This window comes from Centroberyx affinis, unplaced genomic scaffold (genome assembly GCF_046629955.1).
Source record: "Centroberyx affinis isolate AG114_WGS23_722 - 3 ecotype Tasmania unplaced genomic scaffold, CSIRO-AGI_Caff_v1 ptg005694l_1, whole genome shotgun sequence".
In the NCBI taxonomy this organism is placed as follows: Eukaryota; Metazoa; Chordata; class Actinopteri; order Beryciformes; family Berycidae; genus Centroberyx; species Centroberyx affinis.
In genome coordinates, this window is record NW_027282871.1 from 191,443 (window position 1) to 209,394 (window position 17,952).

Here is a 17,952-nt window from a genome sequence, read left to right on the forward strand (position 1 = left end):
TACGTATTCTCAGTGGCACTGGTGGTGAGGGAAATAGGGAATACTTTCATTGGGTATGAGGCTCTGTTACTATTATAGTGAGAGACCCAGAGAAAGCCTTTTACCTTCGTGGCCGTGTGAGTGTGTGTGTCTGTGCGTGTGTGTGCATGTGTTTTATCATCAACTCTCAATTCCCCATTATTCAAAGCAAAATCCGTCCCTTTTTTATCCTCTCATATGGAATTAACTTCACCCTCTCTAAAGAAAGGTACACCAGTTATAATTTCCACCAAAAAGCGCTCCAGGCTACTCATGACATTCGTGAGACAGAGAGAAAAAATAACAAGATAAGCACTGAAAGGTACTCACATTCTTGTTTGAAGGTGAAATATTCTGTCAAATGTCTACATTCATGATTTCCTCGAAGTAAAAATAGCGTCTTTGGATAGAGCATTTTCAGCGACCAAAGGTATAAAACACACTGTCAAAAAAATATACAGAGCAAAGTGTTAATTTCAGCAAACAGCTAGAAACATCAATATGATATAAGATATGTTATGCATGAAATCAATCCCTGCCCTGGTCTATGGTTGCCCGTGAGCCAAAAATCAGAGAGAAGCTTAAAATCAACCTTTAGCTGACTGTGGTTGCTTTAATTTGAATAATGTATAATGCCGGAATAACAACTCTGCTGAATGATCTTGACAGCTGACATAGATTGTCTGATAGTTTCACGAATTGGTAGAGCATGTCTGTTTGGGGAAAATCACGCCTTCAAGGCAAGATGAGAGCTTCCCTTTAATGCAAATTCACAGTGTCTGCGTTTATTGCTTGTTTGTTCATTTGTTCTTCATCCGATCCTTCCTTCCTTCCCTCCTTCCTTCCTTCCTTCCTTCCTTCCTGGGGCTTCTGGCTGCATATTAGCACCGGTGTTGTTCCGCAATCAGTTTAGCTTCAAACAAGAGCTAAGTCGGCCTTTGAGACTAGATTGAACTTGTTATATTACGACACTGAGTGTATATGTAGGGTAAATTCTTATCTGTAAGCCTTGATATGCTTACCGATGTTTCATAAACAATGTATAATGGGAGCTGAAATTTCGTTCAATGACTTAATAATATTCTGATGGATCTTACCTCAATACTGAAGTAGCCACGGTCCACATAGTCCCCAAGGAACAGGTACCGTGTCGTGGCTGGTGATCCTCCCACTTCAAACAGCTTCATAAGGTCAAAGAACTGCCCATGGATGTCCCCACACACTGGAAAACAACCAAAGGAGAGCAAATGTTACAAAATCTCAGAATTACGGGATTCTCCCAATTGAAATTTTGAGTTTTGTGTGTGTGTGAGTGTATGGGCGCACGTGTCTCTATTTGTATATGTGAGTGGAGAGAAAAGTCCTCATGTACAGAATAAGTGTATGTGTGAGTGTCCATGCAAATGTGTAATGCCTGCTTTTGTAAGGAGAGCAGGCAATCAACTTCTTTTATTTACTAAGGCTGAAGGCTGGGAGACAGATAGGAGAGAGACAGGATTTCATGCTCGGCCAGCAGGGCTACGTGGCTCCAGAGGTGTGTATCAATACCATTTTTGGGCACAACTGCTTCCCTTTACATGTTATATAATTAGATAGACAATGCGAAGATGCGACTATTTGTATTTATATCTGTAATTGTTCAACTGTTCAACGAACTAAATTATTTGAATAGTATTTCCACTAAATCTGGGAGTGGGTGGGCTTAAACCGGAAGTGGGTATGGTTTAGACTGAAATGTTAAAAATCCCCCAAATTCGTTGTGTGTTGTTTTTTGCCTTGTAATCATTGCCATTGCTATTGTTGAAAAATTAAAGCATGAAAGTCAGTGTTTTAGAAAGACCTATCAATAATAATGACATATAAATAGAGTTTCCCTACAGGTTATGTAACCATAAACATAGGCTTTTATAAACACAACCATAAACAACCATATAGCCTTAAACGATTCTAAACTCCCTGAACTTACTGAATGTTAGTACGAACTGCATGAACACTGGGGGAATTCTCACTCTGCCTTTATCTCTGGCTACTGTGGGTCTATACTCAAATTTGTAAAAAGTTGTATTTTGTGAGGACAAGTAGTGTGGAGCGATGGGGAGACACGACATCCTGGGGCAGAGGTTGTAAACTGTTTTTGCCACGATGATATGATTTTTTTAACAATAAAAAATGGTACCAGTTCCTCCTGCCTTGATGTAGTGTTTCACATGGAGATGTTCCCTTGGTCTTTTCCCAGCGTCAACAGCCACCCTAGGAGGCTGAGTAGGACTGTGGGAGCTCGAGCCCCCCTGGGAGATACATACATTTTCGAGGTGAATACTGCGGCTCCGGAGTGCAAACCTACATTTCATTTCCTCACTGCCTTCAATTTTTCATTATCATCTTTCTCTGTCTCCTTCTCTCCTCCTCATCCTCCATCTCCTCTCTTTTCTGTCTCCCCTATCAGTTCCACAGTGGCCTTCGCCCACTCAAAGCTTAGAGCAATGTGAGTGGGAGACTGCTTGTGTGACTAAATCTAATCAAACACACACACACCCATGCACACGCACACACACACACAACAACAACAACACATCCATGCAAGTAAAGATTCACAAGTGCATAAATGCCTCATAATATATGAATGCACACACACACACACACACACACACACACACACACACACACAGTGCACACACACCGCTGCAGAGACATTCAAACATAGCTCTAGCTCAAGAGATAAAACATACCTCCATACAGCTCCATCCTCACAAATGCCCATACACAATACTCAGATCATCATCCATATTTCATGCTTAATACATAAAGCCTCCATTTTCCTGACGCCAGTCAAGGCAAGAAGCCTCTGACTTCTCCTGAGGTGAATGTGCATTTCATCCATTTGCCACCTCCTTCTTTGTAAAACACTGGAGTGACTTTCAGGCAAACCACTGGAACGCTGTGCGAACTCTCACTTACAGCACACTTAGTTGCATAACTTCTGAAGACACATACTGAATGTCACGTATTACTGGGTGATGTTGATTGAAGTTTTTGAATCCATGGAGTGTACAGGAGCGACAGAGTGCTTGTGAGTGTGAATGTGCATGTGGTGTGTATGGCGTGCGGCCTCAAAAACAACACTTTGATACATGCACCAAAACCAGATGTCCACAGTGCAAACGGTTTAGGTGTATTTCAAACATATATGAAAGAATAATAAACTTATAACTTTGATTTGAACAAAAAGGCCCAAGCGTAAAGCATGAGCACACGCTGTTGAAAAATGTAAAAAAAAAAAGATTTCAACTCAAGTCCTGCGACTACTAAAGGGTAGTTCTACAAATGTATTATTTAGCTTGCTTGCAGTCGAGTGTTTGGAGCGCCCTCTGATGGACAGAGAGACCTGGAGAGACCAGCATCACATAGAAGTCAATGAGGCTCAACAGCTAATGGTCTATTGTAACATTAACGAGTTGCTAGACTGGAAATTGCCTTAAGTGACGACATCATTTCAGTGTAAACATATACAAAAATATAAATGGCGAGATGATTTCTTCTTGTTTTTTTTCTTCTGAGAACCAGTGCTTGTACATGTCCATGCTAGCATTGTGGCTAATCAGCGTTCATTGACTAAAAGGGTTCATGAATAATAAGAAGCTAGCTCCCGTGTCTGCATGACCCATTTATGACACTTGCTGCCAGCAACCTTGTCAACCGCCACTTTGCCAGCTGTAATTTGATCTAAATAACTACAGTTAATTCATAGAATATGACAAAACAGGATTAAATAAACCCTTCCACGCTCAGCAAAACACCACTGCCATAAAAAAGTTTGCTACTACTGGAAATCACATTGATAATTGACATCATCAGACATACATGAATTATTCATGAGGTAAAAAGTAGAGAGTAAAATGTTTTTATCAAAAACAAAACATGATCAAGCTTTAGAGCAAATTCTACCTTGGTTGTATTACATCAGTAATTCAATCTGTAATTGGAGGTTTCAATCATTCACATGGCCTTTATGCAAATTCTCCACAGGGCTCCATTCCACCTGGCCTCTCTGCGAGAGACAACACTACCATATTTTACCACTAGGGGGCGAAGATGCATTTTTCGAGTTGCATGTCTGTGTAACCCAATAAAAGTCTGTGACGATATACTCGACTACACCACTGTTCTGTCATGTGAGCAGAGTGCTATCGCTTGGTGGAAAGCTGGATTTACCAAGGGGTTTGGCATCGTATAGCGTGTCAGATTTTTGTGATCAGTGCATGACAACACAACACTTTTAGTCATCAGCACTGTATGTGTGAACTGCCTACACTCTTCTACAACTGGATGTTGCATTCACAACTTATCAATTGGATGAACTTTAGAACCTTTAGAAGCAATTACGATGAATCATGCTGTCACTTCAGCTTGAAGAAGAAATCTTTAAATTATTTGTGATGGGCAACTATGGTTGGCTTGTATGCAGAGGATGAAAATTACATTTGTATGTGACTCAGGTCATTTCAGTTAGGAATATAACTAGGACATGTTAAAGAGTGATCAGAAGGAGAGAATGACAGGTACATATAAGCTATGCTATCTGCTACAGTGTACAGATACCGTTTTATTTTTTTACCTTTACTTTATCTCTGTAATTTAACATTGTTGGCCTACTCATTTTTTTATTTTGGAAGACCCAGTCAAATTAAGGCATCTTTTTGCTTGAAATAAATTTGTGATACCCTTGTTTAAAATGCTTTAACTAAGCAACAAATAAAAAAACAGTGTATATAACATCAACGCAGCTAGTGAAAACAATATTGCATTATTCACCCATACACTCCTATGTGGAAAGCTTGTAACTAGCACTGTTAGCTTTCACTTGTTTAAAATGTGATGAAAGATTTTGCTCTGGTCTGCATGTAGTGAAGTGAAGTCAGATGAGTTTGACACTCCTGATCTACATGCTACTGCCGCTCTAGTTAGCGCTGTGCTCAGCGGCGTAGATAAGTCAGAATTATTGTTGAGTGTGATCACTTTGACCCGGAAAGGGGTCAATTCAGGGCCAAAAGATGGAGCCGACAAGGTTCATGTCAGAATCACAATGAAATGGCATCACACTTCCTTAATTTGATCTATTTCCGATGGAAACAGAATATTAAGGCGGGATATAACACAGGGAGGGATCGGTCAAAAGTGTAAACCAATGGGATTTCAGTTAGGGAGAGAAAGGCAGTTTTATAGGAGGGGCGGAGGGGCAGGATATTGGTGTTTCATGAGAAGAGCTATGAAAGAGACATAGAGCCTCTGAAGTGTTGCAGAACTATATTTCCTACGTGACGCGATAATTAAGATTCTACCTCGAAGTGACAGCTTCCTGCTGTGTGAATCTACACACACACACACACACACACACACACACACACACATACACACACACACACACACACACACACACACAGAGTCCTCCTTTGCTATCTATTCTTCATCTTCCTTTGAACTCCAGTCAGCTGCTCGGTTTATTTTTGTACTATAGGTAATGAATGCGCACACTCACTCCATGTCCTTTCACTCATTCAAGTCCAATGCCTCTCTTTTTATTCACTGTCAGATTCTCTTCCAAACAGACTATATATAGAAATACAGCCATAAGTTTAGTGTAGGTCATCCTACAAGCATTTCTATGATACCCATTCTGCTAAATCTCCATCCTGCAATCACACATATATATAATATACTAGTAGGATTACCCTGAAATATTTGAGGGTTTTTTTTCAGAGCAAAGTTCTACTAACCCACTTACCTCTCTTATCAAAGAGGCAACTTCATGGTTAACATCTTTTGTCCACAGACCCAACCTCAGCCAACAGTCTCATATAATAAATGTTCATGCATTTAACATGGGACAGATATCTTGCCAGTTGGCATACAAGCTAAACTCCTCAGCATCAAAAGGTGACAATATCATCAATCAGTAAGGCAATGCCACACTTATTTTAACCAGATATGTTTTCAGTATAATTGATTGGAGATATTTCTAGAAAGGCTTGTTACATTTTGTTACAAAGCCATGTGTTCAACAGTTTAGTTCTAGAACATAACTATGTGAATACTAGGCAGTCCTAAACTTTCACAAACTAAGGCGGGAGGGTGGAGTAGTGGTTAGACAAGTGGATGATTCAGGTTCAAGCCCCAGACACTGAATCCTTACCAGTTGCACACTTGCCGTCCGGCAGCTGACCCAAGCTGGAGGGGGCCAAGTGAAAAGCAAATGTCTAAATGCCTACCTGTGACTGGCGCCTCGATGTCCAGCATGGTTTTCTCCTGGCGCAGGATAGCTGCTCCCTCGTTGATGATGCGAAGAGCCACAGCCTCCTCCACCCGGCCCTCCTTGGTGAGGTGGGCCTTCAGGAGGTCCACACGCGGTTTCCCTTCGCAGTCAAACACTTCCTTCATCGTAAGGCGGTGGCTTAGGGGGAAGGGGACAGCTGAGGACAGAGCACAGACACATGGTCACATTCAATCAGAGGGGACATCAGAGTAACTATGGCCATCTGTTAGAGCGATTTCAAATACATTTTCACACTCTGAGAGAGGTTAGGCAAATACCACTCCAGAATGCAGACACCAGATTATTCATATTCATATAGGAATCCCATTTGAGAAAATCTCTTCCATCATAGCGCTGCTGCATCCATCTCTGTCGAATTATATGTACATCTCTGGCATCAAAACAATGTTTACAAAGTACTGGTCTGCTTCGCATAATATGTAGTGGGACAGTAAAATGGAAGAAGCAATTTGCAGATTTAAATTAAACTATTACTAGGATTAAATTAAACTATTCAAGTTCAAGAGTATTAGTTATGGAGACCAAACAGTCTCACTGCTACTATATCAGTCATTCAATTTTCAACTTAAGCTTCACACTCATTATCTGTCTGGGAGTTTGCTATTAACAGACTCATGCAGAAGCAGCATAGCTCATGGATTTAGCACTCATGATGGTGCCAGAAGAGACTGTATAGCAAAAAGCTTTTAGGGAACCAGGTTTTGTCATGAACAGGTACTACGCCTAAATGCAATGTTCCCTACAGTTCCCTCTTTACCGTTGATTAATTAATTAATGAATTTTCTGCAGAAACATGGTACAGAAGAAAATGAGTAAGAGAGGAAACAACCAAACCAGATAAGATAACAATCCTTCCTCTAAATATCCCTCACAATGATGTTCAGCATATGCAGTTGAAAAAAATAATTCTAAAATAATATATTTCAGCCTTTTGGAGGCATTTGCATAACTTATATTGAATGGAATTGTATAAGATTCACTTAAAAAGGGTAAAATGTATTAGAGTCTAGCACAAGTGTGCTTTGTTGTAAACTGTCTGAAGCAAATACTCAAACATGTGACCTACTTTAATTATGGATATTTACAGAGTATATCATCATTTATGCAATGCTGTAAACTGATGATGTAAAGAATGGAAAATGAAAGCCTGACTGTTTTTTTTTCCTGCTGATACGACATTCTGTACTCTAGTTTGAGTAAACTACAGCAGACAAAGATCAGTAAATGGACTTGAGAAACAAAAAAGTATTTTTCAAGAACAAATGATAAAAATGATTGTATTATAGCTGTCTGGTGACTTTGTAAGTGTAGCGATGTTTTTAGGTAGTGCTGGATAAAACTCAGCTAACATCTAAGCGCTCTATTCATCAAGCTCTCCCTGGATTGCTAGAGCCTGTGGCCATGAAAATGCACCAGTCACCTACTTAGCACACATCCTGTGAAACTGTGAAATCCAATCACAGATCATTACTTTGGTAGCAGCAAAAGTGATTTATTAGCTCTGGTGCTGATCTGTGTGTACTAAGACTGTTGGTATCCCATCACAATCTGAGAGCATCAAGCTAACTAACACCATCGCAGCTTCCATTTTGGATCCTTGACCTAAACGTATAACGCAGAATTGATAATGTGTATGGAAAGCCAAATCAGATTTTGTTTCATCCATGAAAAATCATCTGAGGTTTGAGAACTTAACACATCAACAGTTTGTTTCACTTACTGTATATTTTCACTTTGATGAAATACAAGTTCTGTTTTCAGGGCCTTCCTGTCAAAGTAAATCTACAGATCATCTGGCTTAGCGGAGATAACTCTCGCTACATTTCTGAGCTGTAAATAATTCTGGTGAGAAGAAAAATAAGTCCTGAGGAATGTGGCAACAGTCAATAAAACAGTTACACACACACACACACACATACACAAGCAATAGTATCATCCAGTAGTACGGCTATGCTTGTAAGATTTATACAGTACATAGCAAACAGGGCCACTGAGCAGCGGCAAATGAAGAGGAGACGAGGGAAGAATCTCAAAGCTGAGGCTTAAACCCAACATGATCAACATGCTCTTTAATAATGGATGTTAGACTAGAGGGGGAAAAGAGAGAATCTCAAGTTCCTGCTCCTAGGATAATAAGGCTAGCCCTAGCAAGGGATTTAAATTGGAGTAAAGTCATTCACATTATGCAGTGTGTGTGTGTGCGTGTGTGTGTGTGCGATGATGATGATGTGTGTTTTGACAATGGATTTTTCAAGCAAGTACAAACTCAGCACAATCACCCATCTATTTTTCTGAACCCCTCACTTGCCTTTCATCTTTCATGCCTGTGCATTGACAAATTTTCCATAATGTTCTTTTTTTGGTCCTCCTAAGCATTAAACCGTTTTTATTTAAAGCCCAAAACTATGGGTGCAATAAGCAACCACTGGCTTTGTTTACATAGTGGTTTATGGATTGAAGATATTATTGTACTCTGAAATGTATTGTGTTACCTTTATATACAACTACTGGCACTATGTGACAGGCTGGTGCCTCCACAGTGCATCAAGATTCTCCAGAGACTTTGCATTTGCTAACCATAGCATTTGGACTTAATGCCCCAAATGCTGGTAAGAGATCAATTTAGCTTTTATTCGCCCCGCTGATGTATGCCAGTAGAAACTGATCTGAAATCAGTTGCTGGTACTGTAATCTCGCCCCACTTCTTGTGTAAACACTGGCCATACAATAAATTATACAGTATTTGATGTGCATTCTCAGAGAAATTTACAAAGTCAGACAAAAATCAACTTAGATTTGTCTCAATCTGTGCGTATTCCCCCAACCAGCATTAGTTCTGTGTGAAATCGTTGCCTGAATCAATCACAACTGTCATAATACAAACATACCACATGACTCCCAGTCTGCAAAATAATATAAAGACCTGGTCACCCTATTCCACTTTTTTCAAACTGCCAGCTCCTTTTTAACAGTAAATTGAATGGGGGGCGGCCACAAGTGGGCGCGTGGCACTTTCTAAACTTGAGAAAAGTTCAGGCGCAGGCATGATGTCAACTACCTTTTGAGAGCCGAACAGTCACAACAAAGAGAAGATGGGGACAATTTTCAAGAGCAACAACAACAACCAGAGTGAAAATGGAGAAAAGACTCATAGAAAAGTTGATTGCAGTTGTTACTCTGACCACAATCTCGGAACGCTCTGACCATAAAGATTCAGTACAGTAGCATACTGGCTATGCTGTGGGAGTTTCAGGTAAGTTTTTGAGAGTTGGACAAAACTAGCTTAATTGCATGCTTCACAGCTGTGTGCATCTTGGCAAATGAAAATATCACATGAAAAATCTAATAAAATCCCCAGTAATCACCAGCTCCCTACTCCTATTTAACAACTAAAGTTACTGCTAAAATACACTAAACAAGGCCTATTATGGTACTGTTACATCCTCAACAAAGAATTAATCCCATTTAGAACAAAGAAATACAACAAAGCAACCCAGATACTTAACTAATGATGTATTTTTACACACATATGCATATGTATGCACGTATGCACACAGGCACACACACACACACACACACACACACACACACACAAACACACAGATATATGGTGGAGAGATTTAAGCTCACTTCTACTGGGCACCCAAGTAGAGTTGAACTATGGTATATGTTGCTGGGCAACAGCAGCAGCAGCTGACTGTTGGAGTACAGCCAGTGCCAGCATGGAAAGCTGCAATTTGCATGGGAGGTTCACATCGATGCTGTTGAGAAACACACATACAGTAGCCACATGTCAAATTTGTAAGTTATATTGAGGCTTCTCTATATTATGAGGTTATGGCTGTGTGCGTTCTCTACGACAAACACATTTTCCTGAAAATCGTTTCTCCCTTTTGCAAGCTTGATTCAATAAACTAGTGCATGTTAGGTTGTTATGTTCCCTTCTCATTTTACAGTTTATTTTAGTCTTGTTTGATGAGTTATGACTGTCTGAAGTGATTTTAAATTGATATTTATATTTTAATAGAACATTATCAGTTATAAGCACACAGTACATGTATTTGAGTTTGTCGACAGTAAGCAGTCAACATCAGCTATCCCTGGTACCCAAAGTTTCATTTGCTGTCCTGATATCTTTCATTTGACTTTTTCATATCGAGACTTTAAGTCATACTGCTAACACACAGTACATAGACATACAGTACATAGAGATCCAGCAATTTGTGCCACCTGTGCATCAGTGGCTTGCTGAAGGTCCAACACTGTAATTGCTGTGCTGCTGTTACGTCCCTAAAGGAATTATGTGAACTTCAAATTCTGTTTCAATGTTTTTCAGCCAGCTAAAAGCTAAAAACCTAATTTCAACAGTTCATCAAATCCTGATATATTTTTTTTAAATCCAAAACTATATTATTCTGAACCCCTGAATGTAAACACAATTAACAAAATATGTTTCATCACATTTAGCCAAGCTAAGCCTGAGCAAGGAAAATGAATAAAAGGAAAACTGAATTATAATTGAATTAAAATCAAAAAAGTAAAAAGGTTTTCAAAGTTAGCTTCTTTCTTTGGAGCAACATCATTAGAAAATCTTCAGCATCGCCACAACATGCTAGTCAAACTGCGTTAGAGTTAGATAACTGCCAGAATCCGAAAGATTAACGCTAAGTTTTGAAAGGTTGAAACTGTTTTCAATCTTTGTAGGAAGGAATTTGTACTACCATGGTCGTATAAGTTTTGCAAACATTAAATAAAAAAATCTGTCTTTGTGATTCCAGTTTCAATATTTACAAAAAATTGTAATGCTTTTAACTTTATGTTTGTATTTGTCTAATGGTTACTCATAATGAAATGTTGTCATTGGCTGGGCTTCCTATCAATCAGTCAAAGATACAACAAAGATGCCGCAACGCAAACCCAATTGAGTTTTTGTATTATAACTTTATTATAACCTTCCTTTCCTTGATAAAACAACATTTCTATGTGCTGTGTCAGAATCTGTTAGTAGCTTGTACTTAGAGTTGATAACTATCTCGCAAACCCATACTAGACAAATCTAGGGAGGAAAAGTAGCGGGCTAACGTTCGCCCATTAGCTGTTAGTGCTCGCTCGCTCCATTCACACATGGTGTCTCTCGACCAAGCCACACACTTAGCTCTCGTCAATTTAATCGCTGGCACCATCGTTTACAGCTTTCAGATAGCTCTTTACTTGGGGGATAAGTATACTGGGACAAATTAATTGGCTTATAGTAATCCATGCTCAATAGTTAGTCACATACACCACATACATTAACTGTAAACATTTTGACTCGACAAGTATCACCAGACACTTGATATCTTCCTTTGAGCATGAAATGCAGTTTCTCGCATCTTATTTTACCTCCATGACATTTCAGGTGTAGGAGGAACTATTTTATATCTACTGTGAAACATGTCAAGTAATCTCCAAACTGTAGCATAACTCATCAGCGTTGTGGCATGGGAATCATTAACATCTGACCTACAAAACAAAGCATGGTGAGACGAAGCTGAGTTTACTACTGTCCAACAAGTCCAACTCAGTGAGTAACTGAAACTAAATGTATTGGCAGGCCTGACCTATTCATTTAAGTTTCAGTTATTTAACAATCTGTGACTTGGTTCCATCTCTGCTGTGCATTTCTTTTGCCACTAAAATCTGTGTTAGATGGTGTAGTTATGTGAGAGATAGGATATCACTACAAATAATAAATCACTCTATCAATTTCTATTGACCACAGTAGGCTATCATAAGATCCAGTCCATATCAGCTGTATGCTGCATTCATGAATACTGATTCCATCTGTCAGAACACAGTACAGATACAGGAGATAGCTTGATAGTGTAGCAATCGTATTATACATACCATGGGGCTAAGTGATAGCAAAGATGAAACAAATAAATATATTTTGGTTCAACTGGGAAACCCTATATCACAAATATCAGATGTTACATGACCACGTTATGAAAGCTGAATCTCCATTCTTGAATGTGCTGTATGCAGCTGTTATGCAACTCTTGTCTGAATTATTTTGAATATGCTCTTACCTGGATGTGGAGGTAAAACACTGACAAAAATGCCTATGAAAGGATCATTTTGTCTCTATTGTGAGTTTCTCAGTCAAAGAAACGCACTAAATAACTGACTGAACAACAGTCATAAGAAGAGACTTGGAGAGAGCACATGCAGACCTCATTCTAGACCAACTCCGTTCTCTGATTGTGGACATATTGGTAAATATCAAGCCATGATGAGGTGACAGACAAATGGCAGACAGTGCAGCAGTTAGATGCAATTCAGGATGGAGTGAGTGGTGCCCTGAAACCTTGTTTTTTTTTTTTAAAGATCTAACTGTTCTGTAACTGGAAGTAAGCACATATGAATTTTAGTATCTGAATATGTTATGTTTGCGCTACAACAGTTCAGTTTGCAGTAGGGAACATTCACTATGGACTGACTGGTCAAAAATCCAGTCCACTTGTCTGTTATGTCATACGGATGTAGTGCTGCCTTGAAATTACCTTAAATAAAGCTAATTCAGATGTAACAACTGTTAATGTAGCAACTGGAGTCTGAGGATCTCAGTGAAAGTAGCCTATAGATTAGACATGTTTCCTTCAACTCTACAAAGTTGTCCATGCTCACAAATATTGATTGAGCAGTGCATGGCCCTTACAGTAACATATGTGAATTTATTAAGACTAGCGCTGGCTATGAGCTGATGCATGGTCAAAATGAGCAGGGCTAAATGAGTTATGGCTCAGTTGCAAGCAATTTATCATCCTCCATTGATGCAACTTGCATTCTCACTAATTCTCTGATAGCACAGCTTACTCCACATCCTCTGATGCAGCTTTTGCGATTTTACATACATAGACCTTTTCAATTCAAACTAAAAAATGACTCACTCAAAAACAGTAGGCTGATAAAATATAGCTCATTAAATGTCAATTTCATGCCCTCCTCCTCTCCCACTGGCCCTGTCACAGCCTGTGAAATCCTGCTGCATCACTGCCCCAGCTTCAACCACAACCTCGGCAATTCAGCTGTTTTTCCCGTCTCCCCCTCTGCCTCCCCAAGCCAAGATTCAGTCAAATCGTGACAGCAAACCATTTTTCAAAAAAAAAACAAAAAAAAACAAATTCCTATATCCCGGATCACTCGGAAAACTACTCAAATCTATCCCCATCCTCCGTGAAGACTGTGTAGCAAAGAAAAACATGAATGTTTATCAACATCAAAGGTCCAGTAGCCCACTACCATAATTACGAGCCCAACTTGATGGCCGCACATACAGTATCAATTAAATAAACGCCAAATAATGCCAAACCACAAAGAGCTAAATATTTCAGATGTTATGTAATATCTACAGCCATAACCAAACGAAAAACGCAGGCTAACTTACATTTTACCATCCGATCGGTGGCGTTTAAGACGATGTCAGCGTTAGACATCTTCATGGGCAGTTGCTGTCTTCGAGGCTAAAGCGTTTTCTCTTCCTCCTTTCGGGATAAAGTCTCAGTATTTCTTGTCGAGGTGCGGTGGATGCTGTGGCATCACTCAGACGATGCGCCCCCTCCGTGTAGCGGTGCCTGCGCCGGGTACGACTGCTGCTACAGCCAGGAGGATGGATGCTGGATGCTGGATGCTGGAAGGGCTGCTGCTGTACTGTGCTAAGCTGTTATGTGGGGGAGGATGTGTGAGAGAGAGAGAAAGAGAGAGAGAGCGAGAGAGAGAGAGAGAGAGAGAGAGAGAGAGAGAGAGAGAGAGAGAGAGCGAGGGAGAGAGAGAGATGTGCACCATCCCGACATGGCGGTGAAGGGAACTCCCACGCAAATGTTTCACGGGACTGCCTGATGCTGCCATCAGATGGAGGCTGAGACGGGGTTGCCCCACGCACGCACGGCGCGCCATGTTTTGGTATTCTCGAAATTTTGGTACGCCTGAAGATGAGAGCGGATAGGCTTTGGTTCAACATGTGTAGCCTATAGCCTACCAAGCTATAGCATCTATTCAATTTTATTTTATCTTCAAATAGCTACTGTTTTGTTTTTATGATATGCACGCATATGTGCACGCACGCAGGCATGCACACACACACACACACACACACGCGCGCGCACACACACACACGCACACACACTATACTTAAAGTACAAGTATTTTGTCAGAAATTGGATTAATGCAATCTATTTACTAGTGTAAGTGTACCCGATAAATTTCACTTGGTGGCGACAAACTATCAGTTTTTATGCAAGCTGTCTAAATGGAGAATGTATGCAGAGTGTTTCTGTGAACTTTATACATTACTGCCTGTGGACAGTTGAGTGACCTATCAGAATTTAGTTAGAACAAAGTATCTGTCATCTCCCAACTTTTTGACTTTTCTCAAAATATTTAAGTTGTATTTGCTACAAAATAAAATTCTAAATATTTCTACAACAATCTGTTAATTAAATGTATGGAGTGAATTGTGGTTCAATATATAACAAAAAAAAATGCATAGGATGGACAGAAATAAAATGAATAAATACAAATATTTTTGACCATTCACAAACAATACTGTGGTATTCTTAAAAAGTGTGAATAGGTGAACTGATTCACAAAGTACACAGCACAAGGGACTTTTGTTCCCTTTGACTGGGAAGAAGCTTCCTCCTCAAGGCTGCCAACAGTGGCTCCGCCCCATTATCCACTTAGCCAACCACAAGCCATGTGGCACTGTGCCTAGCTCATCTCCTCAGCCAATGATCAGTGGTCAAGGATCAGGATTGATGCAGCTATATGTTGGCTCCCAAGTTTGTTTTGATACTTTTCACAGAGTTGAAGTTCCTCTCACACTTGAATGTTGAAGCTGGCAGGGTTAGCAGCAGATCAATGAAGCCCAGTAGGTTGGGGCACTCCTCACTATAATGTTGATGACCTCAGCCTCAGCCAGCATGTTTGAACTGGATGATATTTGCACATTTTTTATTGTCATTTGAAATATTTTTTAGGTAACACTAGCTAGTTTTCTATGACAGTGCATCCTACCTAGCTAGCTTGCAGTGACAATCTAATGGTCCTCTTTCAGTGATTTTCTGTAAAACTTTCAAGGCTTGCAAATGCAAGATTATGGGTGGGGTTTGTTTACCCACAGCTCTATGTTGTCTTTATCATCTGGACTGTGGCTTTGATAATCTCTCAGACATTTGCCATGAAAGTGACCCTAACACTAACCCACTGGACCTTCAGCTTCAAAGACACTTGCACATTTTTAAGGGTTTTGCTCTGTGGTTTTCAAAACTTTCCAGTGACTGTACCCATTCACATAGAAAAAATCATCACAGAATGTTCCCAGTGTTGCCACTGACGATGTAACTATAGTAACCAGGTCAAAGAGAAGAACATGACTGGTGTCATTGATATTTTAAATTACTGTCACTGAGTTGAAATCTTCAAACATGTCTTCTAAAATGTATAGTTTCTGCTGTAGTTATTTTGATAAACAAGACTCACCAGATTAATTTATTCTCTCAGAGGCAAGATTGGAATTGTTTTCATTAAGTGTGCACAAGCCTAATGACATGATAGAGAGGACAACATTTTGAAAATCGTTAATTGTAATGTAAATGAAAATGTAATTGTACATGCCTGCAGCTAAAACCCTTCCATAGTTTTCAAACCATTTCAAAACTAGGTCCGAAAAATGTGTTGACAACCCAAAATTTGGATTTGACAATTTCATGGAACCAAAATTATTGCCAAATGGTTTGAAGCTCAAGCGTGTGTGAGGCCAATAGAGTTTAAGAGTGCAGTTGCTTCACTCCTTGAGTCTTGTTTCTCAGCCTTATCCGTCAACATAATCCCTAATGGCTCTTACTTTACTGTGGTTTTGCCACAGCACTTTGGTAGAGCCTGTCCAACAGCTGCATTGTGCGCTGGACAGAGAGATTACAGTGAGGTCTATGTGTGAACTGTTAGCGCCAACTATTTGAGACGTGTAAAGATCAAATAAAAAAAAACCTACTGAGAGCTACTGACTACAAGGTTGCAGGCTTCACACACAAAACATGGGCACAAATATGTTTATATTTATGTATAAAAAGGTTATTACAGTATATTTTATTTTATTATCTTCACCAGATGTTTCTGTTGGATTTCTGCTCTAATTAGGTAAACTAGTGCAGTGCCCATTCGCCTTGAGCCCCGCTGCTGCACAGAGCAGCTTGTTTATTCAAAGTTTATTAATATTGAACGTGTCGCGTGTCCAATCCGAGACTGCACGTCCTTGGGTCCCCAGCAATACACCCGCCAAGTGTGAAGTAGATCGGATGGAAATTCCTTGCTTTATAGTATGATGATGATGGGTAAATGTGACCCCATGCCCATTAGACCTGTGAGATCTGTCAGTGTTGTTGCAGTTCCTACTAGTCACCAGTAGAGGTCAATGGAAGTCATAGATTACTTATTGCCCCTTTAAATGGCTTACAATTTAATAGTAATGCTGCAACCTTGTTGTTATTTCAGTAAGCTTTGTGCTATATAGACATTTCATGTGTTTTAAATATTACATTTCATGTCACAGGTATCCTCATGGGTTTACAGTCATTATGGTCATAAAGACAAATACAATAGATATTAGTTTTAAAGAACTTAACTAACTTAACTTATCATTTGTGCCCGGATGGCAAAAGAACAAGCATAATTGCTGTAGAATATTTCAGGAATGTAGTTTCTTTACTCAGCAGGTAGTAATAGAACTGCATGCGTGAAACTGGAATTTATTGCATTAAACATGTCATCTTTTCAAATAGTGAAAAGAACAGAATATAACATGATTTAATAAAAAAGAGGAACCAAACCTGAGAACAAGCAACTTCTGCTTCCCCTCTCACTTTGTTTCACCCTATTTTAACAGGTAATTTCTGTGTATTGTTCTCCCTCCCAGGACCCATTCCATCTGGGTCTGTGTGTAATCTCTATTAGGTCTATCTCTATGTGTAAACTGTTACAGCCAAATGCTCTTTGTGAAAATGTAAAGAGACTGGAGCAAAGCAAGAGTTGTTGACTTCAGTGGTTACAGGCTTTGATACCGTTGACTTTGACTAAATTTAAAGAACGAGGAAAAATAAATTGTTTAAATCTTTACATGTGCTTGTATACTTTCTTGTCATATTACTTGCTTTATTGATTGCCTGTGACAGTTTGCAAACCACTGAAGTTTTTACCACAGTGTTTTAAGCAGAATACCTAATAATTATCTCATATTTTTTTTGTTCCGCCACCTTCCCTCCATCACTCATATAAAAATCAGTTGAGAAATGTCACTACATGCTTTACCACTAAGGCCAGTGGTGTCTTCACACCTAGAGTTGTCTTCTTTATTCTCCTAAGAATTCAGTAACATCCAAATGTGAACAGACGGTGGCCACCACTATCTTCCTCATCATTAGGTTTATCACTATTTATGTCATGACAACTGGTCTGAAGCAGCGTGGGCATGACTTTCTCTTCGTCCTCACCACTGCCCCTGTTACTAATACCTTTGATCGCATTGTTGTTCTTGTTCACAGCTTCAATTTGATTCTGAAGGAGTTGGA

The 17,952-nt window shown here is 39.6% G+C and overlaps 1 protein-coding gene across 1 annotated transcript in view; it reads right to left on the reverse strand.

The window, feature by feature from the left end:
* Positions 1–13,830, reverse strand: part of LOC139667668 (protein phosphatase 3 catalytic subunit alpha-like) — a 29,345-nt gene extending 15,515 nt beyond the window's left edge. The window contains exons 1-4 of the mRNA XM_071547152.1: positions 13,776–13,830; positions 6,285–6,485; positions 1,116–1,240; positions 349–460 (exon numbers count right to left, since the gene is read on the reverse strand). Coding sequence (XP_071403253.1) covers positions 349–460; positions 1,116–1,240; positions 6,285–6,485; positions 13,776–13,830 — 493 coding nt within the window. The remainder of the gene's footprint in view (positions 1–348; positions 461–1,115; positions 1,241–6,284; positions 6,486–13,775) is intronic.
* Positions 13,831–17,952: the final 4,122 nt, after the last annotated feature.